This window comes from Lotus japonicus, chromosome 6 (genome assembly GCF_012489685.1).
Source record: "Lotus japonicus ecotype B-129 chromosome 6, LjGifu_v1.2".
Classification (NCBI taxonomy): domain Eukaryota; kingdom Viridiplantae; phylum Streptophyta; class Magnoliopsida; order Fabales; family Fabaceae; genus Lotus; species Lotus japonicus.
This window is the reverse complement of record NC_080046.1, coordinates 42,315,656-42,331,021: the sequence shown is the minus strand read 5'-3', so window position 1 is coordinate 42,331,021 and position 15,366 is coordinate 42,315,656. Positions and strand designations below refer to the sequence as shown.

General features: G+C 34.3%; 2 protein-coding genes and 1 pseudogene across 2 annotated transcripts; 1 reads left to right on the top strand and 2 right to left on the bottom strand.

Moving 5' to 3' along the window:
* Window positions 1-1,867: 1,867 nt before the first annotated feature.
* LOC130725338 (cytochrome P450 71D10-like) lies at window positions 1,868-3,792 on the bottom strand (annotated as a pseudogene).
* A 1,398-nt stretch (window positions 3,793-5,190) lies between these two features.
* LOC130722828 (uncharacterized) lies at window positions 5,191-7,830 on the bottom strand. Its single transcript, XM_057573674.1, has 2 exons — window positions 7,237-7,830; window positions 5,191-5,863 (listed from the first exon to the last, which is right to left on the bottom strand). Exons 1-2 carry the CDS (start codon window positions 7,727-7,729, stop codon window positions 5,481-5,483), a joined length of 876 nt encoding a protein of 291 aa, XP_057429657.1. The 5' UTR covers window positions 7,730-7,830; the 3' UTR covers window positions 5,191-5,480.
* Window positions 7,831-12,401: 4,571 nt separating this feature from the next.
* On the top strand, window positions 12,402-13,596 carry LOC130725337 (NAC domain-containing protein 83-like). The gene is made up of 3 exons (XM_057576577.1): window positions 12,402-12,600; window positions 12,882-13,141; window positions 13,444-13,596. Exons 1-3 carry the CDS (start codon window positions 12,402-12,404, stop codon window positions 13,594-13,596), a joined length of 612 nt encoding a protein of 203 aa, XP_057432560.1.
* Window positions 13,597-15,366: the final 1,770 nt, after the last annotated feature.

The following is a 15,366-nucleotide window of genomic DNA, read 5'->3' as shown; positions in this document are numbered from 1 at the left end:
AGGGAAATATTGCTTGTGAGAGAGAGTGTAGTCAAGAAGCTCAGGAGTGCAAGGAGATCATGGACTTTCTTGCTGAAGTTGGTCTGCAATAACTTTATTCTATCTGTTATGTGTACTTTTCTGTGCACAAAGTGTACTTTCCTGAAGCACCTTTGCCAAATTTGTGTTAAAAAGGGGGAGTAGTTTGGTTTGGTTGTTTGTGTTGCTGTGAAGACTATGTTTTCTATTTGGTTGCTTTGGTCTGTAATAACTTGAAGACACTTTCAAGACAAGGCAAGTAACTAGTTGTGTAGTACTCCAAGCTGCTACTGTTCAAGTTGCTACTGGTTTACTGATTTACACTTGTTAGATAGTTAGTATGTTCTGCTGCTATGTTCTTTGTTCCAACTATGCCTTTTGGAGTATGATTGTTGTTGGTATGGATGCATCATTTGAGGGGGAGTCTACTGCTAAGGGGGAGCTTTGGTTCTCTATGTTTACCTTCTCTGATCTGTGAGTTGTTTTAGACCAAAATTTGACAAAGGGGGAGATTGTTGGAACATTTTGTCTTGCATTTTGTCAAAAACAACTGATTGTCGAAGCAGATGCCGTGGCATCTGATTTCGTGAAGCTAGGACATCAATCCTTTGCTTAAGTTTGATCTTGTGGGCCCTTGAAGATTTTATGAAGATATGTTTTTATAGTTACTTGAGGATCAAGTAGCTGTTCCAGAAGGGTTTTAATTTGTGGGTTGTTATTTGTTGAAACAATCTTTGATAAAAGATTTGTTTCTATCTTTACTTGGGAAAAAACGCAACAAGATTTTTGGAGATTCTGTTTTGATTTAATTATTGTTGCTGTTACTTCAGCCCAAGCAAACCCTAGTGCCTTTGCTGCTGCTGCTGAAGTATATAAAAAGGATGAAGACCTAAAGCTTGAGGACCACCGAAGCTAATAGAGAAAAATCAAGTTTTTTAGGATTGTTCATTGTTCTTTATCCTTGTTTCTTGTGAACAAACTTTGCTCCCTGATTCTATAAAGCAAAGTTGTGTTATGTGTTCTTTGATTTTTCAAACTCTGATTGTTTTTTATTGTTACCACAGTGATTGAAAGAAAGTGAGAGGGGCTCTCATACTTAGGTTGAGATACTAAGTAGAAATACGTTGGGTAGATTAGGAAGTGAACTATGAATTGTGGTGTTCATGAGTGTCTGTAATTCCTGAATCTTTAGATAGTGAATTTCCTTTCTTTGGGTGCAAACCCTCCAGATGTACGTGAAAGTTTTTTTTCACTGAACTGGGTTATCAATCCTCTGTGTTCTTCTTTACTATTTTGCTGGTTTTGTTACTGTTAGTCAGTTGTCGAACCGGTTGTCCTAGCATCGCGTAGAACATCTGTCCTGTGCGAGAACCGTAATTATACACAACTCTTTAGCTAACTTTTGGGTTGAGTTAAACCTCCCTAATTCTAATAATGATGTATCGGCATCGGACTTTTTTTTCTTCCTAATTAATTAATAAAGTCATCTTAAAAAAACTATATCATGTTCCTTTTAATTTTCAAGGCACGTGTTTTGAGTTTTGACTACTTTTGTTCGAGTGTCATGCCAATCAATCAAATCAGTAAGGGACCGCTATTATTCTCTTCTTTTTGTGTGGTAATGGGGGGAGTACTTGCTACTAATTCTTATCTGTAACTATATATTGCAGACTACTTTGTTTGTCTGTAACTATAAATTTTAGTATTATTATACATTTTGTTTATTGAAGTTTATTCAGTGTTTTTTTAATAGATAAACTCAAATAAATGCTCTTTCCTCCCTATCGAAAAGGCTCTAACTGTTAGACGAAACTCAATCAGTATGGTTATGGTATATGGCTTGTGTTGTCTAGTTGAATAGGTGTCTTATAGTTAGGAGTGACAGTTAATACTTAATAGGAATCAAACACAGTCCATTTTTTCTTCTTGCAGTTAACCCACATGACTCAGTCATGTCTAGTTCTCCATGCTTGATTCCACTGGGAAGCTTCCAATCAAAATGGTAAAGCAACTGAGCAAGTGGAAGCTCAATGTTAGCCATGGCAAATACAATGCCAGGGCACATCCTCCTTCCAGCACCAAATGGGATGAACTCAAAGTCTGTACCTTTGTAATCTACTGAGCTTTCAAAAAATCTCTCTGGCATGAATCTCTCAGCTTCACTCCAATACCTGGGATCCCTTCCAATTGCATAAGCATTGATGAGGACCATGGTCTTAGCAGGTATTTCATATCCATTGATTTCACACATTTTCTTGTTTACTCTAGGAATTAACAATGGTGCAGGTGGGTGTAGCCTTATGGTCTCTTTGATGACAGATTTCAAGTATGTTAGTTGATGTATGTTAGTCTCATCCACATGCCCCTTTGGACCAAAAACCCTTCTCACCTCTGCTTGTGCTTGTTCCATCACCTTTGGGGCTTTCACCATTTCTGACATTGCCCATTCCACAACCGCTGATGATGTTTCAATTCCACCAGTAAACACATCCTGCAAATTCATGGAATGTAGACAGACATTGGAATGCATTTTTTTTCAACAGGCAATGCTAATTATCGAAATGTATGTGAATTCCATTCTCGATTTTGATGGGACTTACTCATTGTTTTGTTAAAAGGTTCATTAGAAGAGTGTGGTTAGCATTCTGATTGATAAAAAAATTAAGTTCCTTATCACTCTGCTGAAGATTGATTTAACCAAAACTGAATGCAATATGCAAGTCACCTAGCTTATACTTACTAACCAGAATGACCGCTTTAACATGGTTATAAGTAAAGGGATATGGCAAGTCTTCTTCTTGATGAAACCTTAGAAGAACATCAACCAAATCTTCCTGATTTGCTTCACAGTGGCTGTTTATCCTATGTTTGTGATCATTAATGATATTGTCCAGTATCCCATCAAACTCTCTGAAAAGTTTTTTAGATTTAGCCTTCACCCCACCAAAATTTTGAAGCCCGGCCATTTAATGGAAGGATAGAGATCAGCAACACAGGGTCTTCCAGCAAGGTTTATTGCTTTCTTAATGATTGATATTAACTCTTGCTGGTATATGGATTTGTCACCTATAGCTGCTCTTGCTGTTATTCCATATGTCAGAGACAAAATCTTCTCACTGAGATTCACAATTGATCCTTCACTTGAAGATATTGTTCCAATGAATGCTGACACTTCCTCTTCTCTTATGTGCCTGAAAGATTGCACACATTTTGCTGTTAACACCTCTATTGTGCATATCTTTCTCAGTTGCCTCCAGTGGCGCCCATATCGAGAGAAGACAATATCTTTAGCATTGTAAGCAATTCTGGAGAGAAGGACTTGGGGTCTGTTTGAAAATATGATATCATGTGTTTTCATAACCTCTTTTGCCATTTCTGGAGAAGAAACTATGATGGTAGGTACCTCTCCTAGTTTTAGGTGCATTAAGGGTCCAAACTTGGTGGCCAAGTCTCTTAAGGTGTGATGGGGAAGCTTTGAGGCAAAAAGCTGGTGTAAATTTCCTATAAGAGGTAGCTTCCATGGCCCTGGGGGTAAATTGGTGGAGGAGTTTGTATATTTTGATTTCTTTACTATCTTGAATAACACCAAGAGAGAGAGAACGGTAAAGAAAATATTGTAAGCATTTTGAAACTCCATGGTGGTTGCAACCTGGTTCTAACAGGGTGAGGCCTGCATAGAAAAACTCTTACTATATGTAATATTATACAGTTATAATAAGGACATGAGTACAAGACATGAAAATCCATGTTCAATAATAAATGTTGATAATTGTTGTGGAGTAATGAAATTGTAATCTCTTCATTAATTAGTTATTGCATGCTGAATTTTTTTCCAAAGATAAACATGTCACTGAAAATAACTCTGGTGCATGCATTGCACTATAGAGTATCACCTGCGATTGATGGATCATTCAATGGGTATGAGAGTGTTTTGGTAAGTGCTGTGTATGCAGGTGGTTTGAGAAATCCATTGATGATTATAGTGTGCAAAAAATCTTTACATGTTAAATTTTAGACTACAATTCTCATCAACGAGCAAACAAGGACAAGTAGTGAAGTTCCTTTATCTGCAAGAATGACTACAAATATTAGAAAAAGAAATAGTTCTTCTAAAACTGTTACTTATGCTTAACCAAGATTCAAGAAAATTGAATGACCTCAACTCAAATGATCTAAAGAAGTGCCTCTTTCTTATTAATTCCATTGACATAGGAATGTATTTGTGTAAGCCTTTCATAGAGAAGTAACACCCTAAGTTTAGTTGAGAGATTAGTTGTTGACTTTTTGTTTTGATGACCTTTACCTATTTGTTTGTCAAAACAAATGAGGGCATCAATTAAGCAATATGGCATGAAATTCATGTACTAAATCTCGTATTGTTAATAGTCACTCAATCCAGACGAAACAAACTATTGCAAGAATAAGTAGTTAGAAAAATTCCAATATTTTATTCTTCAAAGAGTACATATTTCTTGACAATACAAACCTATGATAAAAGCTCTAAATGCTGAAAATGTACATACGTATATATACGTACATTATAAACCTGAAAATTTAACATACAGACACATGGACCCTAGTCATGCTTTGAGTAACTGACACTGACAGTAACTAATTTTCTGATCTACAAGCCAATGCTTGCACAACTTCAAGCACTCTTGACTTAATGGTGAAGTTGACATAAATCTCAACTTGAACAATCCAACTTGAAGACTACAACCAATAAATATTTTGAGCTTTGAATTACTGTTTCTATCAAAATTAAATGTCATCTTGAACATTATGTCCAAAAATCTTTTTCATCAAACCATAATCTTCACACTATATTTTCAACAAATTCTTAAAATCTTGAAATTACTGTTTCAACAGAGAAAAAGATTTTGATTTCACACCAACAACTATTAAGATATACTCTACACATTTATGATTTAGTCTTATAAAGCAACATCCTTAATAAGAACTGAACAGCTCAATAAATTGTACCAGTCAAGTGTCACAATTAAATTGGCTACAGAATAAAATTAATCTTTTTCCAATAAAGCTTCCGATTCAGAATACCACAATGCACCTGTTTTACTATTGATACTTGTATAACACTGTAATGTGAGAATACCATTATCCTCATATAAAGCAATAGTATGCAATTCTAATACATAAAAAAAACGAATCATATGCTTGGTACAAAAGCAACTAGTGCATTCTTTGAATGAGAAGTTGACTGTTATACATTAGTTTCAATATACCAGAAAACAGAAAAGCCTCCCATTTAACAGACCCTGATGATTTACATAAAAAATTGCCCGCATGTCCCCCAAAATCCATACTTCACCATCCACTTTTCTCCCATATTTTTCTCCTATATCCAGTTTGTGTTGCTTTTTGTGATCCATATAACAAAATGTTTCTGAGACAAATACTTTTTCCATATCTATAAGTCTAGGCCATTTGCCTTTTAACCCTAGTTAAGAGTTTCTATCCAAGAGTGACTGCATAGTTCTCATCTTCTTATTGCTTGTAACAGATGTCAAAGGGAGATTATCAATATCAAGTGAACCAGAAGAGGAACTGGAACAAGAAGAGGAACTGTCACTATCTAAGCCATCCAAGATATTGATATTTGTATTGAATCCAACAGAAGTGAAAAATCCTCTTTTGAGAGTTCCAATCGATTTATCCAGACTTGTTGCGAGGTTTTCCTGGACTGCTCCTGATGAAACTAGATGCTTATTATCTGCAATAATACATGAAGTAGTCTCTTTTCCATTCAATGTTGCATGTGAATCGTACATTTCTTCATCACTGTCTTCTATTTCAATTACAGTTCCCATTGCCAATTTTCCTACAGCTGGCATAAAGAGATATGTCAGTCAAATACCTCAAGCAGGAGCTTGAGAAATTAAGAGCAGTAGACCCTGCAAACCTAATAGAACATTGGCAACTTTCCAGCATTCATCGGCAATCAGGCTTCTAGCTATTTAAGAAATTGAAGATATATATGCTTTGATCAAATCTAGATAAACATAAAGTAGGATATTCATACACCAAGACCTCATTTACAAGAAAGAAAGTATTTTCTAGCCTGTTTTCTTTAGTTTTTTATGGAGACAAGATTTACCGAGGGATAACATATAAATTCCTTGGACTTTCTATGTAACATTGTGGACTATACACACGAGGTGTGTTATCTGTACTATCAACTTTTTATTATATATATATATATATTCTGTTTTCAAAAAAAAAACATATAAATTCCAAAAATGAGAAATCGGCATCTCTGTAGGAGAACAGAAATAAAAGGTAACATGACTTAAAACACAGCAGTTACAGGTTTAACTACCAAGGCCCTCAAATCTTATAGAATATACATAACCATGACTTTGCTAATCAATAAATGAACTGAACAAGGAGAAACTGTGAATTATCTTGTTTGACATAACTATTCTTTGTTTCACCCACTTCATTTGGCCGTAGCTGTAGAAGGATGGAACAAAAGGATTGAACTACTCATAATTTGATACTAAAACTTAGATGACCATCAATGAAGATTCTGCATTATACCAAAATTTTCAAAAAAACAAAGCAGCTAAACAGAATGTTGGAGCTTATCATTAATGAATGGCATCAAATGAGTCTCAAAAGACATGAGATAAGGATAAATAAACTGTCAATAACAAGAGGGCACTCAGCAACCTACATAAAAGGATAAACTAAAAAGGCACTAATGGAGCTTAGTGGAGAAATAGATGTGTTTAACAATGTCAGTTAGTATGTCTATGAGGCAAAACTATTTCATAGTCAAATCTCAATTTACTCCCAAAATTAAAAAACTAAAAAGCAATGACTCAAGTGAGTTAATTAGTGCCCCACATTGACACAATTAATCACCATCCATTCCATATTTTCTCTACACTCAACAAATCATACTCATTACCTAAACAATGCCTTAAGAAAGCACAAAAGACTTTTTCCCAGAGACCTAACCTAAGCAAATTATATTCATCACATCTCCCCCCGAGGGTTAGCTCAAGTGGTAATAGCTAGGATCCTTGGTTCGAACCCTGATGAGAGACTGACTAATTTACTAACATTACTAACAACTAACATTTGCCAATAAAAAAAATTCTAAGCCCCAATTCAAAAAAGTGTCTGTCCTGTTTATGTAATATTTAAGAATGCATACATAGATACACAGATAAAAACAATCTCCATAGTCCATACCTGAAGCACCCAGACCATCTTTCTTGCTTGGTTTCTCAACCTTTTCCTCTTTCACTTCAGCAACAGCAACAGCACCAGCATCCCCATCACCAACCTTTACCTTCTTCAAACCTTCAAGCTTGCTACTTTCACACCCCAATTCATCTTTCACATTCGTACCATCAAAACCAAACCCATTAACAACACCCTTACCCTTTTCTCGCATGACCATCTTCAACTCCAACTGAGCATTGATCTTATCCAACTTCTCCAGATGATACCTCTCTTGGAGCAACACAATTTCCTTCCTCTGCTCTTCAATCTCCGCCTTCAGCTTCGCTTCCCTGGCCAACAGGGTCTCCTCAACTCGGTCGAAATCGCTCTTCCGGAACGAGTCTCGCAACTCGAAAATCAGCTCGGAGATGCTCATTCTGCTCAGCTTTTCCGGGTCTCTCCAGTCGCCTGAACCGGACAACGGACCCGACCCGTTTGCGGTTCTGGGTACGCGGTCCATGAGGGTGTCTGAAAGGTGCGAACTTTGGAAGAAAGGGGGTGTGGGTGTGGGTGTGGGTATAGGGTGAAGAAAGGAGAGAGAGAGAGAAGAGCAACAACTTGACTTGACCACGTTGTTATAAATAAGGTAGTAATAATTGTATTAATGATTAATTAATAATTATATTGATTTTTCTCTTCCAAGACTTTATGTATAATTCGTACAATTCAATGTTTTAAAAATCACACACAAAACCTCAAATGGTTGATTTAGTAGAGCATGGTAGGATCTCGTATTTGATAAGTTGTAGGTTTTAACTCCGCTGAGAGTGAGGTAAATGTAAATTTTATGTAGGTATTTTTTGAATCTGATAATTTCGCATACCTTAAACAGAGACACCATCCTCTCACCCTAAATTTTAATAAATAAAAAAATCACACAAAATTAAGGAATTTGATTCATTCTCTTTTTGATTTGGTATGACCGTGATGATTATTTTTTATTAAAACTACGCATTCCATTAATTAGAAAGTGAAGCGTCTACAAAGATGGCATGTTCCACATTAGAAGGTAAAAGAAGAGCTAATAAGCAAGGACATGATATGAGAGAACCTAATGCAAAAAGAACTTTTTAAAGCGCTTTAACTCGATCTAGCCGCCCCTAAAGGCATGATATGAGAGAGAAAATACAATCCGTTATATGAAGTCGCCTTAAGAGAGAGATTAGCGAGATGAAATTATCTCATGATTTTAGTTATTTCATGTGACCTTATTGTATTAAATTTCATATTCCACCAATAATTGTCTTTGACACATTCTAACTAAATTCTTCCATTCTCTCTTTTTTTCAAACAAAAAGATTGATATATTAACAAAGCCAAAGAAAGGGAAATCTCAAGAGCAGCAAATACAAATTAGGACAAAAGTTCCCAAAGAGGAACCTCCCCTCTACCACCCATCTTGGCTAGATAATCAGTAAGGTTGGCTTCCCTATATACATGAACACAGGAATACAACCAACCTCCCTCAAAAGTCGATCGATACAATACACTTGTTGATTATCTAGAAAAATAGGTGGTAGTGGGGACGTTTCTCTTTGAGAAATTTTATCCTAAATTTGTAGTTGTTGCTCTTAATATTTTCCTTTTTCAAGGCTCTATTAATATATCAATCCTAAAATGTTGTGCTCTGCTAGGGCTACCAGCCACCTAGCCAACATCACCGACCCTTTTCGTTGTCGTCGTCTTCCTCCGTTGTCGTCGTTGTTCTGTTGTGTATACCATCAAGCCGTCGTCGCTCATCCTTCTTCCCCGTTCTAGTTCGCGCGTCCCTATTTCTTGGTTCTTCTCACAGTTTCGTATAGTACGCTTCCTTGCATCTGCATCTCCCTTCGATCTTTGCAGCCTGGTCGTTGTCGCTCCACTGTGCATCCCCTCTAGCCACCGTCGCTTGACCCTTTGCATGTTTACTACTCGATCTTCGCGACCTGTCTCGATCTGTTTAGAGAGTTTGGTCTCCCTTCCTTGGCGCGACTGTGGCCAATCTTCAGTTCGAAGTTGCGACCTCGTGCCTGCTTAGGCGGATGCAAGGTGCTTCTGCTGGTCGGGGGTCATCCCTTGGAGGGGATGTTGATGATGATGATGATGGTGAGGATGGTGTGCTAGAGGATGATGGTGTTGGGGCGATCGTTAGCCAAGGTTCCGCAGGGGTTGCGAGGTCTTGCATTTCTCTATTTATGGATGGTATTGCGGAGATGGTTGGCTGTTTTCAAATTGGAGATCTCTTTTCATAGTATAGGAAATTGGTGAATGTGTTTATGCAAAGGAAAAATAGGTTAGGTCATCGGTTCCGTTTTGGTTTTGTGCGCTATTCTTCTCTGAAGGTCGCTGCCGAGGCAATCAAATATTTGGATGGTTTTAGAGTGGGTAGGGCGTCCTTATCCGTGGCTTTGAAAAAATCCCCTTGGAAGGCAACGACGGGAGGCGTCTCCTTGAGTTGTTTGACTTCTCAAAAGGTAGTAAATATTTATGCTCGAACCTGGCGAGACATGTTGGTGGGGGAGAGGAAGAGTTCATGTCCGGCTGTTGGTGAGGAAGTTGGTATGCTCTTGGACTCCAATTTTGCTATGGAAACTTTTCAAGGTGCTAGGATTCCAGTCGATGTTCTTTTTATATAACTCCTAAAGTTTATATATAACTTCTAAATTATATTAATTCATATGTAACCGTGTACTATTTTTATCATGTCATGATAATTATTTATTTTTGATTTGAACATTAGGTTTTGAACTTGGCTTTGGGAGCTCTAACACCTCATGATCTCTGATGTCATTTTTCTATAAGGTGTTTATCAAGGTTTACGACAGCTACACAATGGAAACGACTATGAAAGAAAAATTTCTAGCTACCTTTGAATTTTAAATAATTTAGTGTGACATGACACTTTTTGAAGGATTCATTATTTCAAATGAATGTCTATTATAATTCATCTTACTTGATTTATTCAATCTGCATAACACATAATCTATAGTTTACAAAAGATCTTAAAATCACACTACCGATAAATTGTACTTAAATCACCATACTTTACAACATCAATTTCGCTAAGATTAACCTCTTTTTCTTTGACAAAAAAGTAAATTTTTTTTGTAGATTTAATTTAACATTTTAGGATTATTCACTACAACCAAGACAAAATAAAATAGCTTTGACAAAATACATAAAATTTACGAAAAAAAAATTAAAGAAGGGAACTGGAAAGCTGGGACCTGGGTTCAAATCTAGGTTTCTTAAAATTTTACATAAAATTCACAAAATTTACATAAAATTCACAATTTTTTTTAAAACATTGAAACTTATATATAATTTTCATATACTAGTAATTGTAAAGAAGGGAACGAGAAAGCTGGGAATTAATAAATTAAATTTAAAAAGGTAATAAATAATAATTTATCACTTAATTAAATTTAAACAACTTATATATTATATTGCATAATTTGAAAAAATCTTATACTAAATGAAGAATTGAAGGATTAATGGAATCCATATAAAATATTAGAAGACTTGTGTGTTGTTGTTCAAAACAAAACAAAAAGACACATGGTGGCCACAAATAAAGAAAAATAGTTAGTCTCAAAAGAGAGTAAGTGGAAAGTTAGACTTTGAGGATATTTCAAAATAATTATGAATTTATTAACTATGATTTTAATTGTATAATCATTATAGACTGTGATTTTTCTATTGTTTATGTAATAAATGAGAATTTTTTTTGGTTACAAGAGAAAATAAAATAATAAATGAGAATATAAATAAATAACTATAAAAATTAATATTCTCAGCCATATAAAATTTATATCTAAATTCTTCTTCACAAATCTCAATTATTCAATGCGATCTAATCTTCTAAGACGAATTCTCTTCCTCCTTCTGTTTAGGACTTGGGTTCAAATCTAGGTTTCTTAAAATTTTATATTTCATATTTAAAAAAATATCTTCTACAGGTAAAATCATTTAATAATTTTTAAGTGATTAAATGAAAATATAGAATTTTGTAAGAATTCTTACTATATAGATTACAAATGCTTTTAAAATATTTTTATCAAATTTGAAGAAGACTACTATTTGATGAGTCAATTTTCTTATTTAAGGCATGAAGTTTATTAGATATTAAGTATTCAAAAGATTATATATGATTCAATTTTCTTATATAAGGCATGAGATTGATAAGGTATTAAGAATTCAAAAGAGTGTGATTTCTTTTATTGTTCGTATAAAGAGAATATATTTTTTCCCTTTTTTTTGGTCAATTTTTCCTTTTTTTTTTATGAAATCATACATACATTATCGATCAATAAATTAAATATATTTTTTCATATAACTTCCTTTTATTAATTTCCTAATTAATACACTACTAATTGAATTCTTACTATAGATTACAAATGCTTTTAAAATGTTTTAAACTTTTTTATCAAATTTTAAGAAGACTACTATTGATGAGTCAATTTTCTTATCTAAGGCATGAAATTTATTAGATATTAAGAATTCAAGAGTTTTTATGATTCAATTTTCTTATATAAGGCATGAAATTGATCAGGTATTAAGAATTCAAAAGAGTGAGATTTATTTTATTGTTCGTATAAAAAGAAATAACTTTTTCCTTTTTTTGTGAAAATACAACCGTATCAATAAATTAAATATTTTTTTATAATTTCCTTTTATTAATTTCCTAATACACTATTAATTGAATGAATGAAGACCGGAAAGTCTTTTTGATAGAAGACTGGAAAGTCTTGATAAAACGTTTAATCTAGAATTTTAAAAGGGGAAATATCTTTCATGACCAATCTAGAATTTTTTTGTCGATAGTAATCTTCACGTATTTTATTTATGACGTGGAAATGCTTAGCATTTTGAGAATTTGTACATGACCTTACTTGCTAATTGTAGGAACGCGATCAGTAGCATTCCAATTTCAAACCTTAAAATATTTTAAACAATTCACTTTTTTTTATCTCTCTACCTCGTTTTCTCTCTCTCATCTTAAGGCTTTTACGTACAAACCACAATTAATGACACTGCGTTTCAAGCTTTAAATTGATGTCCAAACCACATGAATTTTCAACATTCACCGTAAGAGTTCAAATAAGTCCCTTCTTCCCTTCTTCATCACTTGTTGTGTCACTGAATTTTTTGAGATGGAGGACCTCATTATGACTTATGTTGATGATGATGGGAGTGTTAGATTACTACCTGGGTATAAGTTTGATCCCACTGATGAGGTTCTTGTGGATTTCTACCTGAAGAGGAGGGTCTTTGCTCAACCTCTTCCTTTTCAAATCATCCCAAATTTCAATGTGTTTCAAACTGAACCTTGGTGCTTGCCAGGAGGAGTTGGTGAAACAAATTTTTTAAGAAAAATTGAAATTTTTATTCACTATTCCATGAGCCGATAAGTGTTATCAACCCTCACTTTGACACTCCCTTTTCAATAATCTCTTTTATTAATTGAAATTCAATTGAGTTTCCTTTAATCTTTTATGGCCCTTTTTCTAACCAAGAGAATGGGCATTGTGTCATGTCACACAGAAAATTAAAATTACCAAGTCCCATGAATGTTTATGTGTTGTTTAATTGGAAATTGAATCTATATGTTGTTTTGACTTTTGTGTTTACAGATGGAAAGATTTTCAATGAACGTAAGTGCTTCTTCTACAACACCATGTGTCGTGATCTTGAGAACATTGACGTGAGAGTTGCTGGGAGTGGTCAGTGGAGAGTTGTAGAAAAGGGCAAAAACATTCCTATCCCCCAAAACAATCTGGTGGTTGGGAGGAGGAACACCTTGAATTTTTGGGAAATGCAAGGAGCCTATGCTAGGAGAACCAAATGGGTGATGCATGAGTTCCGTCTTGCGTTAATTGCTAACCCATCTAAGGTAAAAAATAAAATAGTGACTTACTATCGTTTATGGTTCCACATTGATTAGAGACACAACCAAATAAGTCTTAATAAAGGGTAGAAAAATCCTCACCTATAAAATATTGTTTGGACTAAAATTAGATCTAACCCAAATTCTTAAACTGTCCATTTTAATTAACACCAAAATTGAGCAGAGATTTAGAGTAATGCATTTTAAATTATCATGAGAATGAATGATGGTAGGATATATCATTATGAAAGTTGTTTTCTTTTGTCTTATCTATCATCAGTCACTAAACTTTGTTACTCAAAATGCAGATGGCAAACTGGGCTATATACCACATCTTTAAGAATAAGGATGCAAAGAAGGTGAAGATTGGAAGAGGGTGTAATGAGAAAAGCTCCAACGATAGGAGTGCTGAAGTAATTGATTTCAAGGCTGAGAATGCAGTTTCTCAGAACCTTCCCTAGTGACCCATTCCTTACGTAAGGGCAGTGAATCTCCTTGAACAAAATATTGTTCAAGAGCTCTTTATCGGTGTCACCTTTTGTAATTGACCAATAAGTGATTATTTAATGTAATAAATGTTATGTTATGATTCATAATATTAAATTTTGAAATTAGAAATGGAATTAAAATCCTCTAAAGCAAAAAGGGCTTGAGAGAGAGAGAGTTTCTATGCTAATATACATTTCTATAATGACTTATTCTCAAACACTTTGAATCAAATGTCAATTACAGTAAAAAATATATATATTTAAATTATAAATGGAATCACAAACCTATGAAAAATGGGTTTAAGAGAGCTACCACGCAAAAAATACTTGTCTAGTTTATTACTTTTTAAGTATATATTTTATGTTATATATTCCATTAGTTTTTAACTAAGCATATATTTTTATATTATGTATTCAATAAAATTTTAATATATATTTGAGAAATTATATACATTTGTTTACTTATACTATTAATTATTAATTTGTCTATCAAACAAAATTAAAATAAATCACAACTTATCTACTTATAATAAATTTTCAATAGTATAATTATGTATATAAATTAATTTAATCATTAGTCTTTGTGTATAAATATATGCGTCTATTAATAATAAAAATAGTTTAATTTATGCATTGGAAATCATTTCAGAGCCCCCAAAATTATTCTGTAAGCTCTGCCACTGCGACCATCACTTCATTTTGCAAATACCTTTTGATACAATTGAAAGATAGACTTAATTGACCCAGTACTTCAATTATCAATTAGTCAATTCGGCATGTTAATTCAAATTTCTGGATAAAAGCTCACAAATGTTACTTTTTCTATCTATTCATTTGATCGATTGATGCAAGCCATTTATAGCACAACTAAGAGAAGAACCAACCGCTATGAAATAAAAAAACATTTAGAGTGATCAGAAACAAAAAGTTATCCAATGACCTAATATTCTACATACACTCATTTCGAAATCAACAACATTTTCAACATATTGACGCATATTCAGTTTTGTAATCAAATTTGTAGGTAAGTATCATAGGATTTTCCTCAATTATTTCAGCATTATTAATTGAAAAAAATTCAATCAATCACTATAAGTTGAGTATAACTAAATCTTTTGATTTGGTGGTGATTATATTGATGCTTTGTGGCTGGTGGCTGGTTGCTCCTCCTTTGTTTGTGTGATGCCCTCTGCCAGTGGTATATGCGAATATACTCTGACACCTAAGTTAACAAGTGTTTACGACAAAAAAAGAGGGTTTAACTAAGAGAATGTGTGTACTTTAATTACTTTGTCTTACATTCCTTCATATAGGTAGAGGTTTGATGAACATCCCATGTTCCTTCAACGTCATCAGAATTCCTAGTTACATTGTGGTTCCTGGTGAGCCCTTGGATCTTCTAGGTCAAACATCCTTCATGCGGGTGGGCTGGCGGTGGATTTGAGTTATGTTGCCATCTCTTCTTATCCTCAAGCAAGGTGTTTGGCATCACGCAACAGGTTGTTGACCTGGGGGATTTGAGCAAGAGCGTTGAGAGAAATGAAGGTACCTCGACAGTAGCAATCATAAGTCGTGGCTAGACATGGATGTGAGGCTTTGATGAACTTTCCGAGTGTTGTACACCGAAGGTTCCGTTCAATACAAGTTGGTCGTCACACCTTTGTACCTGGTAGACGCGTGTGATGCAAAATCATCCACTAAAATAGTTTCCCTATAGATCTAGCCTTCACTTTTCGTGATGGT

Coding starts and splice junctions, on each gene's coding strand:
- LOC130722828 (XM_057573674.1), bottom strand. CDS start 7,729: ATGGACCGCGTACCCAGAACCGCAAACGGGTCGGGTCCGTTGTCCGGT. Junction 5,864..7,236: donor AGATGGTCTGGGTGCTTCAG/GTATGGACTATG, acceptor TCTTTATGCCAG/CTGTAGGAAAATTGGCAATG.
- LOC130725337 (XM_057576577.1), top strand. CDS start 12,402: ATGGAGGACCTCATTATGACTTATGTTGATGATGATGGGAGTGTTAGA. Junction 12,601..12,881: donor GTGCTTGCCAGGAGGAGTTG/GTGAAACAAATT, acceptor TTGTGTTTACAG/ATGGAAAGATTTTCAATGAA. Junction 13,142..13,443: donor TAATTGCTAACCCATCTAAG/GTAAAAAATAAA, acceptor CTCAAAATGCAG/ATGGCAAACTGGGCTATATA.